This window comes from Lolium perenne, chromosome 3 (genome assembly GCF_019359855.2).
Source record: "Lolium perenne isolate Kyuss_39 chromosome 3, Kyuss_2.0, whole genome shotgun sequence".
Classification (NCBI taxonomy): Eukaryota; Viridiplantae; Streptophyta; class Magnoliopsida; order Poales; family Poaceae; genus Lolium; species Lolium perenne.
The window spans coordinates 80592854-80607395 of record NC_067246.2 but is presented as its reverse complement, the minus strand read 5'-3'; the positions used below and the strand labels follow the sequence as shown (position 1 = coordinate 80607395).

Below are 14542 nucleotides of genomic sequence, written 5' to 3'. Positions count from 1 at the left end.
TAATATGGATGTATCTAGACATATTTTAGTTCTAGATACATCCATATTGAAGTCAATTAATATGAATCGGAGGGAGTAAATTTTTTGGTGAAGAAACCATTTATATAAAGACTTTTGGAGCAACGCTTTAGAATCAACTTGCTATTTTTTCAGTTTTTGGCAATTTTTGTAAAATATACAAAAGCCGTTGGAGATGATGATCTAATTAAGACCGGATTGGTTTGATTCGTCCATGATGTAAGCAGCTATGGGCCAGTCCTGCATTTCGTTTGGGCGTCACAGAACTATGGTAGGCTCGGCCCGTTATTACGACAATTTTACACGGGCATTCTTGTGGACTCAACCTCTATTGGGCCTATCCCTGCTGGAAGATTGGGACGTTTCCCCGCTCGCCAAGCGCCAGACACGCAGAAAGGCGGTGGGACCGTGGTAGTGAAGACAGAAAGAAAAGGAAAGAGGGAGCGACTCGCTCGCTCGTCCCGTACGCACGAGCAGAGGCAAGAGGCGCGCCCCGGCGAAAGGAGCAAGGCAGGAAACTCAGGTAGATCCCATCGATCCCTGTGTCTCCTATTTCATCTTCTCTCCTTCTATATACCCCGTCTTCTCCAAAAATCCTAAAAATCCTTTGTTTGTGAGATGATCTTTCTCTGAAATTTAAGAAGGATTGAGTAGGAGAGTGAATATGGAGCCAATCTAGAATTCTAGATGATCTCTTGAATTGTGTTCTATTGATTTTCCGTTGGACCACCAGTAATCCAGTATCTAGTAAGGTGCATGCTATTGGTGCAGTAACAGTAACTGAATTTGCTGAGGTGAATAGCAGAGCTCATCTCTCTCTTCCGCCCCCGCGTGCTCTCTCATCCATTACCAGAGCATGGCGCCAGTGAAGGTCTTCGGCTCGGCGGCGTTCACCAACGTAGCTCGGGTGCTGGTGTGCCTGGAGGAGGTGGGCGTCGACTACGAGATCGTCGACATCGACTTCCACGTCAAGGAGCACAAAAGCCCTGAACACCTCGCCAGAAACGTAAGAACCAACTGCAGTTCTTGTACTAGACATATATGAGAGAATCAGAGAAATATTGGATCATCATACAACTATTGCGCGCTAATTTACTCGGCTTTTCTCCTATCATCAGCCATTTGGACAGGTTCCGGCGTTCCAGGACGGAGACCTGATGCTGTTCCGTGAGCTCACAAACTTCTCTTCAAAATCACTATCAGCTTTCAATTAAAGTCAGTTTCCAGTTACACATATCCATCTCCTCCACAGAGTCCAGAGCAATATCACGGTACGTTCTGAGCAAGTACAGGACTGACGAGGTCAACTTGCTGAGGGAAGGCAGCCCGGAGGAGTCCGCGCTCGTCGACGTCTGGCTGGACGTGGAGGCCCTCCAGTACGACCCCGCCATGAGCTCGGTCTTCTTCCAGCATCGCGTCGTGCCGGCGCTGGGCGGGATGCCGGACGAAGGCATCATCGGCGAGAGCGTCGAGAAGCTGACGAAGGTGCTGGACGTGTACGAGGCCCGGCTGACGAAGCACAGGTACCTGGCGGGGGATTTCCTGAGCCTGGCGGACCTCAGCCATTTCCCCGAGACGTACTACTTCATGGAGATGCCATACGCGGCGGTGTTCGACTCGTATCCTCGTGTCAGGGAGTGGCTGGAAGATCTGTTCGCCAGACCGGCCATCAAAAAGGTCGTCTCGCTCATGGCCAAGGACTTCAGTGGATGACGTGAGAGTCTCTTCATGGATGGCGCATGATTTCCCTCTTACTAGTAGGATCTGAGAAGAAGTATCTTGTTTGAAGATTGTACACTTGCCTTTGTCAAGTGAGAAAAGTCGAATTATATCATTGTCATGTATATATGCTTGGATATTGCAAGTGATTTGCAGTATGTGCAGGGTATTGAATCTTGCACCATTTAGGATCAAAGTCTTTCATATGTAAGTTGGTAGTGCTTGTTGTAAAAAAGACGAGTTTAACTTGACGTACGCCGTTGCCTTCTCAAAATCTATTTTCAGAAGAACGTGCTCTAGCTTTTTCTGGTCAAGCTCGTGAATTGTTTCGTGGAAAAACGGGTTGAAATCGGTAAAAAGTTGGCTTGGCGCAGGTACAACCATCGGGCTTAGGATTAATAATACTGTAGCAGGCCGGCCCACGTGCCAGCTATTCCTTTTTTTGGCAAAGATTTGTGCTCCACATGTTTCCCTTTTTAGAAATATAATCTGGTCTGAGCCATAGCTGCCAAGTTTCCGGTACAGAAGAAACGGGGGGCGAAAACGGGGGACAGCGCTCCCCCCGCTCCCCCCGCTCCCGTCGCCCCCCCCGAGGGCGGCCGGGGCGCCGCCGCCCCACGCCCGCGCGCCCCTCCCCCCACACCTTCCCTCGTCGCCGCCGCCGGCGGAGCCGCCGGGCAACGCCCTGGCGGTGCTGGCGGCGGCGGCCTTCTCTCTCCCGCGCGCAGGGACGCTCCGTCGGGGCGGCCTCGTTTCTGCGGCGGAGAAGGCGCCGGCCCTGGCCCGGCTGCTGCGGGCTCCCGCCATGGCGTAGCTCGTGCCTGGGCGCGGTGGTGGAGCCTCTGGCCGCCGCCGCCGGTGCTGCAGGGGTTGCTCCTGGGGGCGGCCAGATCTTGGCCCGCGGGCCTAGATCTGGGCTTGGTGGGCCCGGTCGCCCTCACACCCTTGCCTTCCCCATCGTGGCCTCCCGTGTATGCTGCCGTCGCGCGGCTGGGGTTGATGGTGTCGGCTGTCCGTCCTGCGCGGTGGCCGGGGTCCGGCGGCCCTGCTTAGCTGTGTCGGGACCTTGGGGGTTTCTGACTGTTTCGTTGTCGTTGTGGGCGACGTTCTTGCCGGCCATCCAGGAGTGGGTCCTTGGGCCGCGCGTGCTCGCCGGGGTAGGCAGCATGCTCGCTGCTACAGCTGCTCTCGCTGCTTTGGTATGCTTCCCCTCCGACCAGTTTGGTCGCGTTCGCGCAGGTGGTGACGCTCTGGGGATGGTGGGGTCGTCGGGTTGCCGCCGATCTAGTGTCGTCGACGTCTAGATCTGGGTCCGGCCGGGCATTGCCAGCCAGTCTGCGTTCACCTTGCGCTCGAGTCTAGTTGGGGCTAGTGCTTAGTGCGGCTTCGGTTGGGGGCGCGGCAGCGATTTCTGCTTTGTCTGCTCTACGCCCTCGCGATGGCGTCCGGAACTTTGATCGGGTGTTTGGACCTCAGCGAAAGCTGCACATGGCGATGGCTTTGTGCCGGTGACGGCGGCACCTGCGGGTGTCGCTCCCTTGTTGAAGGCGTCCCGATGCTGTCTCTCCTATTCGAAGTGATGGGCTCCATCCCTCCGCCTCAATCTGCTCTCCTTGGGGGCCTCGCTTTGGGCATGCCTCTCTGGTAGTGTCTTGTGGATCACCCTGTGACCTCTTGCTGGTGTTTCAGCCCTCTCTCAACGTCGGCTTGGCTGTTTTTACACGGCTAGCTGCGGTAGCTGATGTCCTCCCTAGCGCCTTGGGGGGCTTTGCTAGGTCGGCGTCTGGTCGTAGCCTTTGCCGGTGTGCTTATCCCAATGCCAGGGGATGATGTTGTGTTCCAGGTCTGGACCTAGCTCGAGCTCCAGGGGTGGTGGCTCCTGGGTCTGGGTGAAAACTTTGCAGGACCTTCTGTCTCTGCCGGTGACGATGGCGCACTCCAGCGCCATTCCCCTTCTTGGAGGCGTCGCCGCAAGACCCCTCCTCCTTTGGCTCCTCAAGCTCTGTTAGGTGGTCGGCCCGTCGTTGAGTTCCCCGTGGATTGCAGTCTTGGTGCGGTGGAGGTTTGTTGGTGCGGACATGGCCGTGATTGCTCCGGTGCTGCAGAAGACAAAGCTCCCTTTTCATGGTTCAAGTTGACGCTCCGGCGGGCTTGACGTTTCTTGTGTTGTCTTCTGTTTTTTGTTTCGGTTTGCGCTTTGCGCGTGTGTGTTGTAACTTCTGGTGTAACTCCTAGCCGGTTGATGGCTTTGTTAATTCAAAGTCGGGCTCATTTCGAGCCTTCCGTTTAAAACGGGGGACAGGAGCCGGAGGCTGGCAAAAACAGGAAACAACAGGGTGTACATCTGTAGATCGAATCTTATTCATCGGGGACGGGAACCGTGTCATTTTGGTACGGTAAACCCGGTACGGTAATGATTTCGACTCCTAAATCCTAAGTTTAGCTTATTGCATTTTTTTCTTCAAAAACCCTTTGCTGTAAAACCATCTTGCGTCCACGTACCACCCTCACATGTATTGCTGAAAGATGCTCAGTAGTCAGTACAATATCGTTAATATCATACAATAATGTACATTGTAAAATACTGCCATGTGTGATCTGGTTGTCGTAAAATACAAGGTGGCATGCATTATGGTAAAGTAAGTGCACTTGAGAACCGTCTTGTAACTAGCTGAATGCGAACCACATTGTCTATGGAACAGCTATACAGGAAGGACATCGCTAATTCAACTGAAAAAAGGTAAACCCAAAGCCCACATAAACAGCGACATAATCTCTAGTTCTTAGCAGGCAAAGGCCAATGTGCACCCGCCATCACCGCTTCGATTTCCCAGGTCTCTCTTGGGCAATTTGTCATGTTCTTGCACCCTTGGGCCGTCACATACAAATTACTCTCAATACGAACGCCACCAAACCTTTTATAATTTTCAATTTCTTCCCACTTGAAGAACTTAGAGGAAATTGGGTCATCTCTAACAGGCCCCAGCAAAGCATCAATGAAGTAACAGCCTGGTTCGACAGTAATAACCATCCCTTCTTTAAGTTCTCTAATGGTTCGCAAGGCGCTTAGTCCTGGCTCCTTTGGCCTCTCCGAGCCTTCAGGGTAGCCTCCAACATCATGGGTGTCAATTCCAAGTAAGTGCCCAAGACCATGAGGCATGAAAAGAGCTCCCAGCCTTCGAGCCATCATATCGCCAATATCACCTTGGATGATGTTTTCTTTCTCTAAAGATTCCAATATTTTTTGCTCTGCAAGCTTGTGCATATCAATCCATTTTACTCCCGGGCGCATGTGTGATATAACGGCATTATGAGCCTCAAGGACAGCGTTGTATACTACCGTCTGGTGTCTAGTAAATCTCCCATTTATAGGGTATGAACATGTGATGTCGGAGCCATAGAAATGGTATTCAGCTCCCATGTCCATCAGAGCCATGTCTCCGTCCACTAGTGTCCGGTCATTTGGAGCTGCAGCATGTCCATAGTGCAGTACAGAACTGTTCTCTCCGGTAGCACATATACAAGTGTAGGAGCAATGTCGGCAGGCTCCGTACATGTAAGCGTGATGAAGAAAGATGCTTTCTAATTGAAATTCCTTCATTCCTGGTTTTGCTCGTCTCATAACCTCAATGTGTGCTTCTGAACTAACATCATTAGCGTACTGAAGGACGGCAAGCTCCATGTCAGACTTTATAACACGGCACTCGGTTATGATAGGATGAAGTGTGCTCGAGTCGGTGTCAAAGTACTTGTCCATACCTTCAAAGCTAGCAGGTTTCGAGTAATTTCCACTGTCGGTGCTCTTTCCATGTAAGAGGAAAAGAAGAGGCTTCCCATGCTCATCACTGAACTGATTTTGCAAAACCTGTGCAAGCTCATCAGTATAGAAGACCTTGTCAACCTTGTACATACCCTTGAAATAAGACGATGGTTTTATTTCACCCATCCAGACAGCATAGGCAGGTGGCAACCTTGGAGCGAATAGGATGGACTGTCCGGAGGCAATGTCGACTGCGCCATAGAAACCGGGCTCACGCACGCCGAAGAGATAGGCAAAGTAGCTCTCCTGCCTGAAAAGCTCGACGTGATCTGTAGAGTCGCGAGTCCGCTCCTCGCCGCCCTGGAGGAGGACAAGGCCACGGAGAGGGCGCGTGGAGGCGGAGAGATGGGCACGGAGCGCAGCGACGAGTCGCTCGCGGTTACCAGCGTGCAATTCCATAGGCACTCTGGGTGGAGCAAGAGCGGAAGAAATCTTCTCCGGCGTCTTCCGACGACTGGTCCGGTCGGCCACCGTCTTACAGGCCAGGCCCAAGAGACCCTGCACGTCGAGGTAGTTGGCGGCGAGGATGAGGCTCATCAACGTGTCATGGTCCATTCCGCCGACGAATTCGGCGTCGAAGCGCTCCAGGTCGGGATTGACGACAGCATGCGCGGCCGCGTAGTGACAGGTGCAGTAGTCGACAACGCGAGCGAGGATGCGGCCGGTCACCTTAGGCAGCGGGATCACGCCGGCGCCCGCGCCGTCGTCCTCCAGCATGTCCCGGATCAGCATGGACGCCGCCGCCATAGTCTCTGCCTGGACCACGAGCTCCTCGCCGTCCGAGCTGCGGAGCATCACGGTTTTGCTGCTAGTCACCATTATTGCGATCGCTCTCGCTCCTATAGAACTTGATCGATCGGATATATCGCGTGTACTAATCTGATGAATCGATCGGTGGGTCAAAGAATACTAGAGACGCGGCGCGCGCCCAAATATATACTGTATAAATCAGGGGAAGTCGGCAGCGCGGTCGATGGACACATATTCGAGTCCGAATCGGTCACGAGTCTGAGTTTGTACCGACAAGTCAATAACGTGCGACAAAGGGTCTTTTTTTGCGAATTACAAAGGGGTTTTTCTTTTATTTTGAGTGGAACGTGCAGAAAACCTAGAGAGAAGTAGAGGAAATTTTCGGAATGCAATGGCTTCAACTTTCTTCTGTTGCACCGGAGCAACCATTACAATGTCCGCGCCAACAAGCTTCCACCGCACCAAAGCTGCAGCTCGAGGAGGAACTTGACGACGGGCCATCATCCAAGCAGAACTTGAGGATCCAAAGGAGGAGTCTTGCGGCGACGCCTCCAAGGTGGTGCATGGCACGAGAACGCGTCATCGTCATCGACAGAGACCAAGGTCCTGGGATGCTTTCACCCAAACCCCAAACCCCAAACCACCACACCTAGAGCTCGGCTAGGTCCAGACCAAAAACAGAACATCTTCCAAGGCGTTGGGGATAGGAACATCGGCAACATCTACGGCCTAGTGCCGACCTAGCAAAGCCACCCAAGGGCGCTAGGAAAGCCGCCAACAACCGAAGCAAGACCGTGTAAAATCAGCCATGCTAGCACGGCGAGAGGGTTGTGACACTAAGGGAGATGAAAGGGTGATCCGCAAGGCACTACAAGAGAAGCTTGCTCGAAGCAAGGACACAAGAGGGGAAACTTTAGGCGGACGAATGGAGTCCATCAATTCGAACCGAAGGATCAACATCGGGACGCCTTCAACAAGGAAACGACACCCGGAGGTGACGCCATCACCGCCAGTGGACAAAGCCATGCACGGCTTTCGCCAAGATCCAACCAATTCAAAGAGTAGACAGAGCAGAAATCACTGCGGCGCCACCAACCCATAAGGCACTACGATCTAGACCAACTAGAATCACCTGCAGAATGAACCCAAAGCTGGCTAGCAAACCCGACTAGGTGCGGATCCAAACGCCACCAACCACGCTAGATCGGCGGCACCACGACGTTGGCACCATCCACGCGTCAATCTCTATACCAATGTGACCACGATGGTTGGAGGGAAAACAACTGCAGCGAGAGTGGCAGTTGCAACACGGAGCATACTGCCTACCCCGCCGAGCATGCGCTGGCCGAGGGACCCAATCCCACGGAGCGAGAAAGGACATCACCCATAACGACGGCCAAACAGTCGGAAGCCCAACAGAGTTCCTCCAAGCAAGAGTGAGCAGGTCCGCACAACAAAGCCACCGGTCCAGACCAAGCGCCGCCGCTAGCAACGATGGGCCATGGTGGAAGAGGAAGTCCATGCTCGTAGCCTCGCACCCACAGATCCAAGAGGCCGGCCAGGCCCGCTAGGCCTAGATCTAGACATACAGGTCTAGATCTGGCCTCCACCACCATTGGACCTAGCATCACCGGCGGACGTAGGCGCCGCCCAGGCACCACCACCAAGACCTCCCACCTTGCCGCCAACCACGATGGGATCCGTGTCGATCGGGGATATGACCGGCTTCATCCACCTCCTCAATGTCGAGCCTGCCCCGCCGGGCCATTCTAGCGCACAGGAAAGGGGTAAAGCCGCCAGCAACCGAAGCAGGACCGTGTAAAATCAGCCATGCTAGCATTGTGAGTAGGTTGTGACACTAAGGGAGATGAAAGGGTGATCCGCAAGTCACTACAAGAGAAGCTTGCTCGAAGCAAAGACACAAGAGGGGCAACTTGAGGCGGACGAATGGAGTCCATCAATTTGAACCGGAGGATCAACATCAGGACGCCTTCAACAAGGAAACGACACCCGTAGGTGATGCGGTCACCGCCAGTGGACAAAGCCATGCACGGATTTCGCCAAGATCCAACCAATTCAAAGAGTAGACAGAGCAGAAATCGCTACGGTGCCACCAACCCATAAGGCACTATGATCTAGACCAACTAGAATCACCCGCAGAATGAACGCAAAGCTGGCTAGCCAAGCCCGACTAGGTGCGGATCCAAACGCCTCCAACCACGCTATATCGGCGACACCAAGACGTTCGCACCATCCGAGCGTCAATCTCTATACCAATGCAACCACGATGGTTGCAAGGAAAACAGCTGCCACTTGCGGCAGCTGCAACACGGAGCATACTGCCTACCCCGCCGAGCATGCGCCGGCCGAGGGACCCAATCCCACAGAGGAGCAAGGACATCAGCCATAACGACGCCAAAACAGTCGGAAGCCCAATAGAGCTCCTCCAAGCAAGAGCGAGCAGGTCCGCAAAACAAAGCCACCGGTCCAGACCAAGCGGCGCCGCCAGCAACGATGGGCCCAGGTGGAAGAGGGAGTCCATGCTCGCAGCCTCGCACCCACAGATCCAAGAGGCCGGCCAGGCCCGCTAGGCCTAGATCTAGACATACGGGTCTAGATCTGCCCTCCACCACCATTGGCCTAGCATCACTGGCGGACGCAGGCGCCGCCCAGGCACCACCGCCACGATCCCACCTTGTCGCCAACCACGATGGGATCCGTGTCGACCGGGGACGGGACCGGCTTCATCCACCTCCACAAGGTTGAGCCTGCCCCGCCGGGCCATTCTAGCACACATGAGAGGGGGAAACCGCTAGCGCCGGCACCGCTCGGGCTTTTCCCAGCGGTTCTTTCACTGTTTCGGCGGAGGAAGGGGCGCTTTGGCTGGGGAGGAGGGCACACCTTGGTTGCCCATGACAGGAGCTAGCGCTGTCGCGAAGCAAATATTTTTGGAAACCGGTGGTATTTCCATATTTCAAAAAATTCTGAAAAAGGTATTTGCAAGTAGGTAATGGATGCATCAATGCGTCTACCAAGTTCAAAACATAAATATGTTTATTTGGTGCTTGTAGAAAAAACGAGAAAGTATCGTAGCCTGCCTAAGTGAGTCTAGAATTTGTAACTTTTTTCTAAAAATCAATGCCACGTTTATTTATATATTTATAGTAACAAATAGTACATGGTATAAACAGGTAGATACCCGAGATATCCATAACGATTACAAAACAAAGTTTAAAAGAAATCAGCAAATCTTTAAGGTCTTCAAAATCTTTCTTCTTCATGATACAATCTTGTACTTATCTGAAAAACTAAAAAATAGATACTAATACCTGTGAATACTAATAATGGTTCTCCCATAATTTTAATATATGAGCCGCAATGTCAAAGATTCCTGCACGCACGCAACTTTTTTTTTGACGCAACACACACGCAACATTAGATTAGTCACGGAAAAAGTACCAACACGAGTATACCAAGAAAAATAACAAAACAACCTGGTTAAAGTCGCTGGAGAGCCGAGGGTATGAAACACCATTGTCGAGAACGCAACAGCTGGAAAAATATTGCAAGGATAATTATCATCACTGAAACCATGAGATAAGATCCAAAATCGATCTAGCGAAGCAAGATCTGAAGGCCCATACATAGAGGATTGTAATATTTCAACACCACTATTGACGACAGGAATATCTCATCATCGTAAGAAAAGCCAAAGGTCTAGATGATGCCATCTCCATTAAGGGAAGAACAAAAAAAATACAACTACCAAAACCCTAACATAGTCGATTAAACATACTTCTTTTTATTAAAAACTCCATGCACATAATGGTTTCCAACCCCTCCCGATGCTAGCAAGGCCAAGGCTAGTAAGCCAAATGAGGGGGAACTGGCCTATCTTGGATGCGGTGATGGAGGCAGCGCTAGCTTCTTGGGAGGCGGCGGCTGCCATGACGTAAGTAGTGTTTTACTTTTATAGGTTAGGAAGGGCCCTTCTTTTGTCGACGGAAAACTATTTCAGAATTTTTAACTTGATGTAATCCACTTCACCTCACTTCACTTTACTATATTTTACTTTTTTTCATTAATTTTACTTATTACACTTTATTTTCAGCACTTATAATTTTATAGTAGAAACCTCTTCACACACCCACAAACTATAGATCATAACTTTGCATAGAAGACCATATAAGTGGATTATAATGTTTTAGAAAATATATAGTTTACCTTCAGCTATTCGTGGGTTCGATACTCAAATACTTATTGAATTGTAATGTGGTGATCCCCTGCATTTGGGGGTTCTCAACCAGCCACGCGTCCTGCTCGACAGGACATGCTCGCCACGTTTCGGCCACACAGCATGCCCTAGGCCATGTTGAAACTGCATGGAGCCCCCATGTATGATTTTGGTAATTAATGATAATTCCTATGGACTAATGTTCGCATTGAGTTATATTTGTAGGAGTTATCCATAGGCAATGCTTGAACCATATGTTGGCTTCAAGATTGCAATAAGAAGCAAATGAAGAAGATCAAGTGTCAAGTATGTCTTGAAGATGAAGATGAAATGAGCCCTCAAGTTTAACTTCAAGACATCAACGATGAAGAATGAAGAAATGAAGTGAAAGTTCAAGACGATCCATCTCGAAGAGATCATTTGCTTGAAATTCCGGTCCGGGAGGTCTCAAACAGTCATATTCCATTGGGATGGGGTATATAAGACCCCTTCTTTCTCCTTGGGTTGGTTGCTTCTTAAACTCTCTCTCTACTCCATTGTTGACCTTGAGAAGCTTTCTCTCCCTCTAATCCCTCCATGATTCTTGCACCTATTTGAGGGAAAAGAGCGAGGAGATCTAGATCTACATCTTGACCAATCAAATCCCTCTCTTTGTGAGGGGAAACCACTAGATCTAGATCTTGGAGAAATTTGGTATTCCTCCTCTTATTTGTTCTTTCCTCTCTTATTATCCCAATAGCTTTTGTAGCTTTGTTGGAATTTGAGAGAGAAGGACTTGAGCATCTTTGTGGTGTTCTTGCCATTGCATTTGGTGCATCGGTTTGAACTTTCCACGAAGATTCGTGGTGGTGAAAGCAAGAAGGTTGGTACTCTTGGGTTCTTGGAACCCTAGACGGATTCTAAGCCTTTGTGGTGATTTGTTGGGAGCCTCCAATTAAGTTATGGATGTGTGCACCAGCCTTTGTGTAAGGCCCGATTTCCTTCTCGAAGGAAATCCGTTACCCCGTGGTTGGTTGCACAGAATTCGGGCTCGGAATTGGAATTGAGGTCCAAATTGACGAATTCCACTGTTTGTTTGTGCTCAGTATTGGATCGTGGAATCGATGGGCCAATTCAGAGGGAAGCCCGCGCGAGGCTAACTTATGTGCGTCCCGATTCAGAGGGTCAGACCTCTGTATTGCTCTGAATTGGGATTGGAGAGGCAACGCTTCGCTCCGCCTCGCTCGCCCTGGCCAACCCTCTCCAGCGCCGCCCTGGCCGACCCTCTCCAGCGCCGCCGTCCTCGATTCCGCCGCCGCCTCTCCCCAGGCCAGCCCTCTCCGGTTCCCCTCTCCTCCACCGTCCCTAATTCCGGCGCTGCCTCGCCCTGGCCGGCCCTCTCCAGCTCCCCTCTCTTCCACTAGCCTGGCGCCGCCGCCTCGCCCCTGGCCGGCCCTCTCCGGCACCGCCATGGCAGACCCTCCACAGCGCCGTCGTCCCCGATTCCGGCGCCGCCTCTCTCCTGTCCGGCCCTCTCCGGCGCCGCATCGCCTGGGGCTGACCTACCCCGGCCCTCCCTCCGCGTCGCCTCCCTCCCCGCCTCCGACCGCTGAGCCACCCGCTGCCGCCTGGAGGGATCCCGCGCCCGGCACACAGCAGCTCTGCAACCGCCGCCGGTGACTAGGCATGATCTGCCTTTTTCGTTTTCTAATTTATTTCCACACATGTGACATCCAAACAGGATTTGGTATTCCATTGAAACCAAAAATCTATAGCTGAATACCACGCGCATCCAAACACTCTTTGTGGTATTCCATTGAATTGGTTTATTTGGTTTTCCATTGCCAATTCAATACGGAGGTCAATTCTGTGCAACCAAACAAGGCATTAGTGGAACCGTGACCTAGGACTTTGTGGCGAGGGTCACCGGAGAATAAGGTGAGGCGCCTCCGTGGCGCTCGGTATGTGGTGTGACTCCCGCATCTTGGGGTGAGGCTATTGTGGCGTTGGTGTGCATCGAGCAAGCACACCTGAAGGTGAGGCCATTTGTGGCATTTGGGAGAGCTAAGCCACCGCACCTCTCCAACAGAGATTAGCACTTGCAAGAGTGTGAACTTCGGGATAAATCACCGTCTCCCGCGTGCCTCGGTTATCTCTATACCCGAGCTCTTTACTTATGCACTTTACTTTGTGATAGCCATCGTGCTTGAAGTTATATATGTTGCTATCACATAGTTTCTTGTATTGCTTAGCATAAATTGTTGGTGCACATAGGTGAACCATAGTATATAGGCTTTGGGCTTGACAAGTAAACGCTAGTCTTATTCCGCATTTGTTAAGCCCATCTCGCAGAAGTTTTGAACCGCCTATTCACCCCCCTCTAGGCGACATCCGTGTCCTTTCACATGTGCCCACACATCACCTTGTGGTGTCCCCTTGCTAGTACAAAAGGAGGCCTAGACTGTGGGAAAAGGGGGAGGCTTAGAAAGGGAGGATTAACAACTCCTTCTCCGGGAACAAACATTGCATTGAAAAGATCCACTAGATAGATCCTAGTTGCAGGACGTAGGGTTTCTAACATCGCTGCCTGAACCTGGGTAAAAAATATATGTCTCTGTGTGATTGTGAGCTTCATCTCGTACGTCGATAGAGCTCACCATGGTCTGCTCGCCCCCCTACCACCACCGAACTAAAATGGGATTTCCATTCCCCGGTGTCTAAATCTACGACACATTATCTAGTGTGCCAGGTAGAGGGGCACATTCGCAGCAAGTTCCATCGACAACCCGATCCTCGGCAACCAGCATCATGCCCAGGGCTTAGGAGAAGCCACCCTAGGCGTGACTAGAGTCGTCACTCGCACTAGCACCGCCTGTCGGTGGGCTTGGGTGTCAGCACCTGGAGGAGAAGGCAACAAGCCTCGCACCTTATCCAGAGACCCACCAGGCTGAGGAGTAGGTGGATGAAGCATCATCGTAACACCTGCCCATGGGAGGGCTACATCCGGATGAGTTTGTGTCCACCACAGACATGCGAGCGCGAGAGGGTAACAAGCCCACAAGGCGGCGCCCGCCCCCTGTGATCTTACCGCGCCCGCACAACCACGAGGAGGATAGTGGACCCAGGAGTTCAGACCGTTGCCGACAGCCAGCGCACCGCTCCGGGTCGCTCGGGGAATCACAATCCCATCGCCGCCCTCACTACTGCATAGGTCATGCTCGAGTTTCTGCCTGAAGTTGTGTGGGAGATAACTCGTGAGCCAACGTGTGGCTGGCGAGCTTAGCGTACTTTGTGAGCGTTGCCCATCTCCAGGAGGGGCCGGCCGCCTCGCGTTCGATGGCGCGGCCCCCTCCGGCCGTGGGGACACGGGGGGCTACTCTACACCGAGGAGAAAGTGTGCTACCCCCGCATCCCCCTCAAGGAGGAAACCCCGAGAATGGCCATCGGCTACCGCCTCGTGACCTCCTACAGGCTGTCGCGAGTGGGCACCCTCCCCGCAATGCATCGGGAGAGAGAGAGATGATGTCCATGTCTTGGTGGGATACTCTACAACTGCCACTCGATGGACCTCCATCTACCCAAATCTTACCCAACTTACCAATGTCATACTTGAAAGTAACCTCATAGGAGTAGGAACTTCATGGAATATATGTTACTTAAATACTTAGGACAAACTCCATATGTGGGCGCCATCGTTTTTGGCATGTATAGCAAAAGGAAACTCTTGGACTCATAAGTTTTCTCAGAATGCAAACAAAGCACAATAGTACATGTATCGGCAAAATAACCATTATCACTACACCTAAAGAAAATAACTTTGTCAATATTACGTGTTGCATGAGCTGAAAGATGATTCATGTCTACAACAGCGGGTTATTCGGTCTATTGTGGGCCAACAACAACAATAATAACAGCACTAGAGGCTGATGACATAGGCATCCCCAATGGGCCTGCCGAAGATAGTACCCGGGGTTTATTGAAGGCCCACAAGATGAAGAATATGAAGTTTCGGAAGCCCAATT

The 14542-nt window shown here is 51.7% G+C and overlaps 2 protein-coding genes and 1 pseudogene across 6 annotated transcripts; 1 reads left to right on the top strand and 2 right to left on the bottom strand.

Moving 5' to 3' along the window:
- Nucleotides 1-414: 414 nt before the first annotated feature.
- LOC127341803 (probable glutathione S-transferase GSTF1) lies at nt 415-1992 on the top strand. 5 transcript variants are annotated; one of them, XM_051367733.1, is made up of 4 exons: nt 415-541; nt 824-1024; nt 1137-1185; nt 1271-1992. In XM_051367733.1, the coding sequence occupies exons 2-4, from the start codon at nt 875-877 to the stop codon at nt 1729-1731; spliced, it is 660 nt and encodes a 219-aa protein (XP_051223693.1). In that variant the 5' UTR covers nt 415-541; nt 824-874; the 3' UTR covers nt 1732-1992. The 5 variants fall into 5 exon arrangements, with proteins under 5 accessions (XP_051223693.1, XP_051223694.1, XP_051223696.1 ...); XM_051367734.1 differs by having other exon boundaries at nt 427-541; nt 790-1024; XM_051367736.1 differs by having other exon boundaries at nt 441-541; nt 872-1024.
- A 2521-nt stretch (nt 1993-4513) lies between these two features.
- On the bottom strand, nt 4514-6001 carry LOC127339450 (uncharacterized; annotated as a pseudogene).
- A 12-nt stretch (nt 6002-6013) lies between these two features.
- On the bottom strand, nt 6014-6376 carry LOC139837930 (SKP1-like protein 4; the record flags this gene model as incomplete). The annotated part of the gene is made up of 1 exon (XM_071827250.1): nt 6014-6376. A coding segment is annotated over exon 1 (363 nt), but the record flags the coding sequence as incomplete, so codon positions are not given.
- Between the last annotated feature and the right edge of the window lie 8166 nt (nt 6377-14542).